This window comes from Athene noctua, chromosome 17, assembly GCF_965140245.1.
Source record: "Athene noctua chromosome 17, bAthNoc1.hap1.1, whole genome shotgun sequence".
Taxonomy (NCBI): Eukaryota; Metazoa; Chordata; class Aves; order Strigiformes; family Strigidae; genus Athene; species Athene noctua.
In genome coordinates, this window is record NC_134053.1 from 12,336,089 (window position 1) to 12,346,855 (window position 10,767).

The following is a 10,767-nucleotide window of genomic DNA, read 5'->3' on the forward strand; positions in this document are numbered from 1 at the left end:
GCTGTGATCCTATTTATGGCAAAAGATAACATTTCAGGATGAAAAGGATTAATACTTTTAAATTAATTGTCTATTTGCCTCTTCATGTGCCTAGAGCGTATCCATTATTGTCCAAACTAGGATATAACAGACAAAGCCACCTTCTAACGTCATGGTGGAGATCAGCTTAATCCTTTGTCTGTTCCCTCCCTCAGCTCAAACTCTCATCTTCGTCCTAATTATAATAGCATTTGAAATTATCATGGTTTAAAAAAAGATGCCAGCTTATATAATATTCTTATTGCTTATTAATGATTTCAGAAGGGAGAGCAAGTTCCCTTGCATTCTGGGAATTATGCAAAGTAAGGCTGAGCCATACCTTGCTGGGCTCCACCAGTTTCTTATTTGGAAGCCTGATGCGTGAGGATTACCATGTAATAACAGATGTTAAGGCTTTTAGTGAATGACAGGCCTGCCGCACATACTTGAACAAGAAGACATGACAGGCGTCACATTTCACAGTGATTAGCCTTGGGCACTTTTCAGAGGCAGAAGACTCAAAGCGAAGTGACTTTAACCGCCCTGCAAGTGTGATAATCCCCAAGACAGCACAGCCTGAAGAGTTTGATTGCTGTTCGGCATGGGAGCTTATGAATAATAATAAAGAAAACATCAGACTGGATATCGGTGGCATGCTTACATGGCACTGACAGCCAGAAAGATAGTCTGTTTGGATATGAAGTCCTTAAGTCCATTACTTAATCTGAAATTACTTACACCCTGTCCTCCACACATCACCTCCTTTCTAAAGCTATAATGTGTGAAAGACACTAAAGAACCGAACTTGAGGTTTAGTGTGTGACCTTCAATTTTCTGTGTTTGTCACTGTGGTATCTTTCTGTTGGAGAATATGGGGTAGAGTAGGAGGGAACGTGAATGGGAGAAGGAGGTCTGTATCTATGTTATAAACTGATGCATTTTTACTGAAAAATGAGCTTCAGTATAAACTGACACCACCAGTCTCTGATACTAAGAGACAATTAAAGGACTGATGAAGCTGCTTGCCCCCACGAAACACCTGCAGCCTGCAAGTCCCAAAAATAAAAGAGCTCAGTATGTATAATTTAAGTAGATTAATTAAATAAAATTATTTTAAAATTATTTTGTTAATGTCTGTGATGACTCACAGATGTTGATCTTACAATACTGGGTAACATAATAACAGAGAAATAATAGAGAGTATATATGCTTTTTCAAGCAATAGTTTATGTAGCAATATACATAAAAATGTTGAGAGCTGAAGTTGAATGTATGTTTTAGGGGACTTTAATAAACACTCAAAACCATCATTTTACACTTTTAAAAAATCCTACGTCTTACAAAAAGAACTTCATAATTATTGGTTAAATTGTTGTCCCTTTGTGTGCACAAACAAAGCTGAGGTTAGTTTTGTTATAGCCAAGTGGCTGGGGTGGGGTCATGAAGGATAAGAGTCTGAACAAGTTAAAAGAATCAATCCATCTCCTGGAGACAAACCATCACATGTAGAAAATTTCCCATGTCAGCATATTTAGAAATAAATGGGGACGTCATGCAGACAGTGCTGGACACTAAGTTCCAGTGCTGGGAGTACTGTGTCCTCTGCTAGCCCTGCTATTTCATCAGCAGTGCCCCACCCTGCTATTTACCCTAGGAAGTCCCTTAGGTGCCCCTGACGGTATCAACAAAGAGGAGCCATGTTGAGCAAAACACTGGCTCCTGTGACACTACACAATGAAAATCTTGCTACCTCTACAAACACTACACAGAGGGGAAAAAACCAAAAACCCACACTTAATTGGCTCCAGATTAGTTTCTTGACCCATAAGCAGGTACTAGTTTGGAGCAACGCACAGTCCGCAACACCAGTTCTTGATGCGTCTCATGTTCTGTCTCTACACCATCTTGTACGTTGCTGGCTGGAAGAGTGGTACCTGGCTTGACACAGAGACCCAGGCAGCCTGGGGTGCTGACATACAACAGGCATATGCTGAAATGTGGGGAAAAGTGAGCTCCCTTAGGAAAGATGGAAAATGAAACCAGATGCCACCAGTACTGAGAGAGAGAAGAAACTAGATCTGATCCTTTAGATGACTGGATGGAAGCTGCTCATGTTCAGAGACAGTAGGACCAAATTCAGCTCTAATTAAGTCACTAATGTTACAGCAGGATAAACATGATCTTTTAAGCATCACAGGTATGAAACAGGGACAGAGGAGGTCACATAGCAACAACTGCTTGAGTTCCAGCATGAGCACTATGGAATTTTACTGAGGTGGCCTGAGGGACATGCCCTGGGTCAACTGCCCCCAAATCATCTCACTGTGGCAGATACCATCAAGCACTGCAAGAAGGTTGCTATGTGCTTCGCCAGGAGCTTTAGCTTGGGACCAACCGGCGGCAGGCAGAAGTCAGCTTAAGTGCCAGCTCAAACCCCCATGCCCTCAGGATGACTGGTAGAATCAGCCAAGCAAATGCAGCAAGATATTTTTTAGTTTGCTTCTGTCTTCATGGTGCACCTAGTTAGGAGAAGTGACAAATATTTACAGTCTCTTTGACTCAGGTGCAAGTACATCTTTAGAAAACAAAAAATAATTGGACAGAATAAAAGCAAAAAGTCCCAGCAAGCTTCCCAAAATAGGTCAGATGCTCCCAGTGCTTTTTGTCTTCTTCAATCTGTAACAGCCACTGCCTCTGGAAATGTGTTTGCACTTATTGGTCTTTGTGAGCACCCCCAGTCAGCACAGCAAAAATAAAAAGAGTTGCTGTTGATTCTCCCCACCCAAATCTGCACTCACACACTGCACCCTGCTTCGGTTTTGAGGGGCTTTCACCTACTGCACTGGGCAGTGGGATGCTAGAGCTAAAATTGGATCTAGGCAAAAACAGACAGATGGGGAGGTCTCTGTCAGAGTGAGTCAGGCAAAGAGTTGAGACCCATGTGCCCCAACAAGTCAGTGACTGACACACTCTTTGCACCAAGCTGACACTGGTACAAGCCAAGACCCTGCAAGCCAAGGGGAGCCCTGGCCATACCCGACCGAGCAGCTCCACCACAGTCCCCCTCCTCATCTGCTCGCATTGCTGCTGCCCTGCCGGAGCCAGGCAGCAGGCATGGATTATATAAGGTTGCTCCAGGATACCTGTCCTCTCACCTCAGCACCACAGCTACTGAGTGATGGATGCACTGGAAAATGTTTTTCATTGCCGCCCTCATTAGGGAGACAAGTGCTCTCTGGAAGGAATCTCTAATCCTATGCTGCTCTACACTGCTGGAGTTAAACATAAAGCCACGTAGAGAAAGGACTGTTCAGTATATAGCAACATAAACAGATACATCTTACTGTAAAATAACACCTTGGCTTAATCTGCACATGGGAATTCGGGGGAAAGAAAAAGCAACACCAGACACATCATTTATGTCTCAGAGTAGCCTCTGCAGCAACTCAGATGTGAAGAAGGTGGCTCAGGGTAGGCTATGTTTATGCTGTTAAGAGCTTCTGTTATCTCAATTATTATATTATTTAAGTTCATAATAACTCAGTAATTGATTTGTAGCACTCCTTGAAGTAGAAAAATGTTATTCTAATTTTGCCAACGTGAAACTGAGGCCTAGAGAGCTTGAGGGCCAGACTTTCATGCATATAAAGGTGCCCAACTCCCACTGAAATCAAAGGAAATTATGCACCTAAATATTTTGAGGATTTTTAATTTAACAACAGAAATCAGTGCGGCAGTTAGGAATTTCAGGTCTCAGGCTAACCAATCTACTAATCTTATATAATTGAAAGTGTTCTGCCCTTGTAAAATTTTTTAAATTTTCTTTTTCACCTTAATTCAAATATCTCAACATAGCCTCCACTCTTTGTCAGACACCTCTACTGTCTGTGCTTACCCACAGGTGATGTACTGGTTACTAAAGAGTCATGGGTTAATTTTCAGTTTTTTTCAAAAGCTTCCTTCCCAGATAGGCAAGCTCAAGGATTTTGTTGTTGTCCTCCTTATTGTTGCTTGTTTCTAATACTTTCCCTTTGGTTTACCTGTGGTTGTTTCACAGGTTTCTGGAAATTTACTGAGGAAGTCTTGCAGCATCATCAGTGACAACCAGCCTTATGAATTGTGTCTTCTGTTTAAGTGCCATTCAGCACAGAACACACACTGAGTCCTGTCTCACTGGTGTGCTCTGAGATCTGTTATCTCTGAAAATACTGATCTCAAGCACAGGCTGGAAAGTGAGTAAGACTCGCTGCGGCCATTCTTAAGTTTCTGCCAGTCTTTGCCATAACATTATGGAATTTTGCACGCCTCCCTATAGGTAGCAAGAAATCAAAATCCCGCTGATGCTACTGGATTCTTTGTGAAGAAGCAATTTTTCAATTACACATAATTATCCTTTATCTTCAGAGACCAGAACAAAGAATAATTAATCCATTTTAACATCCCTATTAAGGAGGTATTAAATATGGGTTTTTTACACAGCAGATTACATAGTAATTTACTTGGCCTACTGTTCGCTGTGTTCCCTAATGCTGAAAGGAAAGAGAAAAGAGAATCCTGAACTATCTGAACTAATATTCTAGGTTTTGCCTTATTTTAATTAATTAGTTTGGAAACAGCTGTTTGCTCTTTGCAGCAGTTTGCTGCAAATGAAAAGTGTGCTGCCTACAGATCTCATATATAGAAGCAGTTTTACTATACTTGATAATTAACAACATTCATGTGGACATTTTACTAATTTTTAACTATCTATGAGTAAAACATTTGCAGCTATTCCCATTGCAGAACTGGAGAAAATGAAGCTCGGAAGTTTAGGGCCAGCTTCTCTTTGGCACACTGCTTTTTGCACTGCTCTTCTCACACTGTTTTTTGCTACACAGGAAGAGATTTCTGATTCTGTGTTCATTCTAGACAGGACATGCCAAACTCATAGACACTTATGCCCTTTATCAGATCTTAAAATTTGGCTTCAATCTTCCAAGGTGGCTTGCAATTTCTGATATCTTAATGGAAGCTCACCTTACAACACTTGGGATGTCTCTCAGAGCACACAGTCACTATTAATCTGAACTGAAATTTCCTGTTCTTGACTATTAAAAATAATAATCAAAGAAACGTGAATTTACTATTTTGGTCTTGAGTAGTCCAAGATCACACTGCAAGCCACTGAAAGAAGCAGAAACAGAATTTGCTTCAAACACATGGTTTTGCAAGACAAATATTCCATGTGGCAGGATGACAGCAAAGATGAGGGCAGTGCTGCAGGCAGCATGCATGGCAGCTCTGGCAGACAGACCAGCAGTCTCTGGCCCATGACAGCTTGGGTGCCCAGAAAGCTTATGGTTAGTGATTACATGTAAAGGTGATAAAAAAGGACAGCTTCTATTCCTATATTATTGATCTGAGGGATCCTGAGCTCAAAAGGAGGGAGTAGAGAGATGTAGAAAATGGGGGAGCAAAAAGGAAGGGACTGAAGGGAGGAGGACAACACCCCAAATGTTAAATGGAAGCATCTGCATGAAAGGCTTCAGGCCAACATGCTGAGAGAATGCACTCTTCTGTCTCAGTGACCTTGTGAAGATAAACTGAACAAAAAGCTTCAGGCAACATCAGACGGAGGATTTAAGACACAGTTTTAATTTTGCCCAGATTGTTTTGTATTTTCAACTGCAGGGTTATCCGGGGATGCAATGTGCATACAGTGGAACAAAATGTAGCTGTCACCCCCAACTCTGATACCACACCTGATGGCAAATTCAGTTCCATGCTTCCAGGGGGAAGCAAAAATCATGGATTTGGCTACGCAGCAAAGATCAAATTGTGGTATCATGACGATGGAGCACCAGTGCATCCTCATTTTACTCCAGAACATAATTAGTTGGCTACCTTATGCATGAGCAACATCCAAGACCTATACTTCAACACAGTATTCGCTGATACGCTGATTCCCTCTACTCACATTATGTCCTTGCTCTGTGTCTCCAGACTGACTGCATTTTACTATGAACAAACTGTTTAATCCCCCTGTACCTCAGCTTCCTCATCTATAAAATGGAAATACCCTACCTAAAAAGAGTGCAAGGATTCACTAACTGATATATGTTTTTTCAGTGAACACATTTGCTGGTAATTTTAATTATAGCAAATACATACAAACTCTAAGAGCTGGCTGCATACAATAAAACATACGTATTAATCACAATGTCTATTGCAGCTTATTAGTGCAATTAATTCTATACAGTACAAATGCAATCTAACCTGCAATCTGGAGATTACAAATGCCATATAAATCCAAAATGGGGGTCTAGATCTTCAAGCCTGTAGAAAATGTCAAATCGTGAACTAAAATGGTAATACAACCAACCTGGTCTGCTTGGGAATAACCCCTCCACATGCACAGTACCACATGTAACAAACACGAGCTGAGAAAATGAGACCTCCTTACTCCTCCTGCAACTCCCTAGCATCACCACTTTATTGGACAATCATTGATGAACACTTATGCTGGTAAAGAGTCTTCTATCCTAAGTTCTCAAACTGCTTTACAAATCGTCTCTAATGTGTATAGACAGTGCCCATTATTTCCCCCTGTCCTTGTGTACTCTGTCCTCCATAATTTCTATTTGATAAGCTGTCCCGAGGCCACATTGTCTCTCCAAGTCTGCAGGAGAGACATCCATTCTCTCTTTTGGCAGGTCTCTTAACCTACTCTTCAATTTAAATAGCATTTTCTGATTTCTTCTCTCTCAGATCTTTTCTTAGGAGACAGTTCTTTCCCACCTTGACTGTATAACTCACCATCACTTGCGACAGTTTCTTGAATCACTGATGCTGCAATCAATACAGCAAAGCTGGCAGAGGATGGGAGTGAGGAGGTGGGAAAACAAATGTGAAGATGTTGTAACCTTCTAGTCCTTGTGCTGTCAGCTCAGCACACTGTGATGTCTGACTGGACTCACATGGCTTGTACAAACTCAGGCAGTGACTGTACAGGGAACTGTGGTGGCTCAGGGCTGCTCTGTGCATCCTCCAAACCAACAACAGCAAACTAAAGAAAATATCCTACCTGAAATGAAGCAGGACAGGGCTCTCTCACAACACTGCGTTCTCTTTATACTGTGTCTCTCCTAATCAGCTTTCTGGACCAAAACCAGAGGCCTTCGCTATATGTAGGGCCCAGCCCGTAGCATGCACAGTGCACATGTCTTATTGGATTACAGGGCAGAGTGCACTCACATGGTCTGCTTGTCAGAGACCCAGCCGTGGCTCTGCAAAGAGAAGGAAATGAGGGAGGGCATGAATGAAAGCAACCCGCGGCACAGGACAATCTGAGCCCAGTCAGACGGCAGGATGGGGGCTGCCACCAGAAAGGCAGGGGCCGCAGGCAAATATACCTTGGCAGGCACACTGGAAGGCTAAGCCAGGACCTCACTCCACAGAGAAAATACATGGAAATCTTCATGGACTTTGATATCATTCAAAAATGTGAGAATAGCTTATCACCTAGGAGCTCACTGTATTGACAAGTGGAACAGATGACGGCTAGATCCCAGTTTGGATACTAAAACACAAAGCAATACGGCAAAGATCAATGCAATGCAGTCTCTGTCACAGAGAAAATGCTTCTATCTGCATCAGCTTCAGAAACCATCAAACTTCCCCAGTCCCTTTAATCACAGCCCCAAAGAAAAGGTCTCTTGAAAAGTCCAGATTAGACTTTGTGCTTTTTTCTCCCTGGGCAACTCATATTCTAGAGATCTCCAAAAAACATGACCCAAGAATGTGATCATGGGTGAAGGACAGAGGAGTTAATAGAGAGCAGCAGAATAGGCATCTATTTCAGAGGGCAGAAGTTTATCACCCACAACAGGATTTCCACTGGGTTTATCATTGTTTGTCTAGAATTAAGGTCATTAAAGAAGATGTTTCCACTCTGAATTAGCAATGAGTTCCCACTTAATTTATAGTGCCTCAGTGCTCCCGTGTGATATGGCTCCAGGGACCTTGGTGTTTCTCCTGTGAATTATACGTTGCCCTAACTGGTTCTTTCTCCCACCTCACATCTTTTCCCTGACGCTCCCATTCCCCTTTCCCCAGTTTCTCCTTTTCAAAGAGCACTCCCTGCTTCCGCAGGTCACGTCAGAGATCACACCTTTGAAAACCACTATAGAAATAATTGGAAGAAGTAGCTCTGTTCCACAATTCTCCTCGAAGTACTCATCCCAAATCACCCCATACCTGGAGCCTGAGGAGCTATAAATACTGGAGCAGTTTCGTGAGGTAGCAAAGGCAGAGCGCTCTTCCAGGGAGGGGTACAGGGGCGGCACTGGACACTCTGCTAGTGCCCTCAGCCCCGGAAGGCAGATGGCGGCCCCACCACCACCGCAGCCGGAGGGTGACTGCAGCACCGGGCCTGTCCTCGCCCGCCTCCCCAGGACCTTTCCGCGGCTCCAGCAGGACGAAGAAGGGGGTGAGCGCGGGACGTCCCGCCTCCATCATTTAAGACTTTTTGGCACTAGACAAAGCGGGCTGGGGTCACCTCAGTCCAGGCGGGCAGCAGCAGCGCGGCGAAAAGGGCCAAAGCCAAAGGAACCGCCTTCCGCAAGCCCGGGGCAGCCGCGGGCCCGCCGCCCCTCACGCCGCCCCGCGCAGCCGCGAGCCGCGCGCGCCCCCGCGCGGAGGGTGCGGGCAGGCGGCGGGGTCGCCACGCGGAACGCCCCCACGGACCCGCCCGCGCCTCGCCGGGCAGCAACGCGCATGCGCGTGAGCGGCCGACGGAGGAAGGCGGGGCCATACCGGCGGATGGGCCCGGCTCTCTCCCCGCCCCTACACGATGACGATTGGCTGCTGTGCGCGGAGAACCCTCGCCCATTGGCTAGGCGCAACATCCGTCCCGATCGGGCGCCACCGCCGCCATGGTTCGCTTCAAGAACAGGTGAGGCCGGAGGTGAGGCCGGAGGTGAGGCCGAGGCCGGGCCCGGGTTTGTTTCCCTCCCGCTCCGCTGACTCCGCGCCCTCCCGCAGGTACGTGCTGTGCGAGGTGGTCTCGGAGGACCCGCGGTGCCGGCAGTGCATCGAGGACCGCGCGGTGGGGCTCGCCGTCAGGGACGCCATCGGGAAGGTGCACGGGGACTACGGCCTGGCCTGCTGCTCCATCTCCTTCACAGGTCCGGCGGGACGCGCTGCCCCCGGGCCCTGGGAGGCGGGGGGGCTCCTCCGGGAAGGGCTGTGGGCTCACCGGCGCGTGTGTGTCCCCGCAGTGAAGTACCTGAACGCCTACACCGGGACCGTGCTGCTGCGGTGCCGCAAGGACTCGTACCGGCTGCTCTGCTCCGCGCTCCCCTTCGTGAGGCAGCTGGAGAGCCGGAACCTGCGGTACCCCTGCTTCCTCAACACCCTGCACGTCGGAGGTCAGCCGCCGTGCCGGGCAGGGGAGGGGGGAGGCCGTAGAGCTTAATCGTACCTTCCAGACCTGCTAAAGTGGAAGAACCGCAGCTCCCTACTGTGGGTGTGATAGACACAGCTTATGCGTCACTAACTTAGCAGCTTCCAGCAGATCTAAATAAGAAACAGGCACCAGCAGTTCGTTGTTGAAACCCTCACCAATTCTGCTTAAATCTTCATTACATTTAACACAAAACCAGAGCAGTGAATACTATGTTACATTATTTTCTTTTAAAAATATATTTTAAAGTATGGTATTCTGAAGATTAAAACCACTTGGGGCAAATAATGGGCACTACATGTCAGAAATTATTATTCCACTTAACCTCCACAGTGCAGGAATGAAGTCTACAGCCACTTAATAAAATTGTTGCCTGGGACATTACATTCAGAAAATATACTAGCAGCTCTGAAACACTCGGTTTTGTAGATTGTTACATATTTTTGTGACTCCTACAGGTACCATAAGAACATGTCAGAAATTTCTGATTCAGTATAATAGAAGACAACTGCTGATGTTGTTGCAAAACTGTACAAATGAAGGTGAGTTTGTCCAGCCGCTCTCCTAAAATGCAGCCTCAATTCCTGGGGATTCTGTAGGATATGCTGGGCTACTTCTGAGTTCTTGTACTAAGACATGTTCTTTTCTTAGAAGTTGACGATATTCCAGCATATGTGAAGAGATCAAGTACTGACCCTCTGTTGCTCTTTATTGCAGAGGAAAGACAGTGTATACAGAAGTCCTTGTTGAGCTGTTCCCTTACAGAAGAGCAGTCTCACAGCGGAGATGAGGAAGATGATGATGGCACAGAGACAGACTGAATGTTACTTGTTACTGTTCATCTCTGTCCTCTACTCGTGTAATCAAGATGATACCAGTTATCTTCAGTGTTAAGCAAAGGACAGAAAAAGCATCTGTACATATTTAGACTTCATTCCCCCATTCAGAGTGTTCTTAAATAAATTTTTAAAAAAATAATACAGTTTGACTTAAGTAGGTTACTTGCCTGTTTCACAGCCACCTGCACTCCTAAGGAGCGCAGCAGCTCAATGTGACCTTCATGCTGAGGTAGAAGTGAGCTTTAGGCAGTTGGCATGGCCAAGGAATGTAGTTATTCTCCTTTAGTACAGAAAAAGCATTAACATCTTACTGTTTTTTTACCTTGTCTTCAATGCACCTGTTATCCATAGGGCTATCCATTGTTTTGAGTCACAAAAGCACCAGTTGTGTACACAGGAGCAGAGATGACAGGGAATGCAAGGTAGAGCTGTAAAGCTCCACTCCATCTGACCCATTATAAAACTCAT

The 10,767-nt window shown here is 45.1% G+C and overlaps 1 protein-coding gene across 1 annotated transcript; it reads left to right on the top strand.

Moving 5' to 3' along the window:
• Positions 1-8,912: 8,912 nt before the first annotated feature.
• POP5 (POP5 homolog, ribonuclease P/MRP subunit) lies at positions 8,913-10,642 on the top strand. Its single transcript, XM_074921571.1, has 5 exons — positions 8,913-8,950; positions 9,040-9,182; positions 9,276-9,425; positions 9,919-10,002; positions 10,178-10,642. The coding sequence occupies exons 1-5, from the start codon at positions 8,931-8,933 to the stop codon at positions 10,279-10,281; spliced, it is 501 nt and encodes a 166-aa protein (XP_074777672.1). The 5' UTR covers positions 8,913-8,930; the 3' UTR covers positions 10,282-10,642.
• The last annotated feature ends 125 nt before the right edge of the window (positions 10,643-10,767 follow it).

Excerpts from the sequence above, each read along its gene's own strand:
- POP5 (XM_074921571.1), top strand. The coding sequence starts at position 8,931 with ATGGTTCGCTTCAAGAACAG. Across the intron at positions 8,951-9,039 it reads ATGGTTCGCTTCAAGAACAG|GTACGTGCTGTGCGAGGTGG; the intron begins GTGAGGCCGGAG and ends GCCCTCCCGCAG. Across the intron at positions 10,003-10,177 it reads GCAAAACTGTACAAATGAAG|AGGAAAGACAGTGTATACAG; the intron begins GTGAGTTTGTCC and ends TCTTTATTGCAG.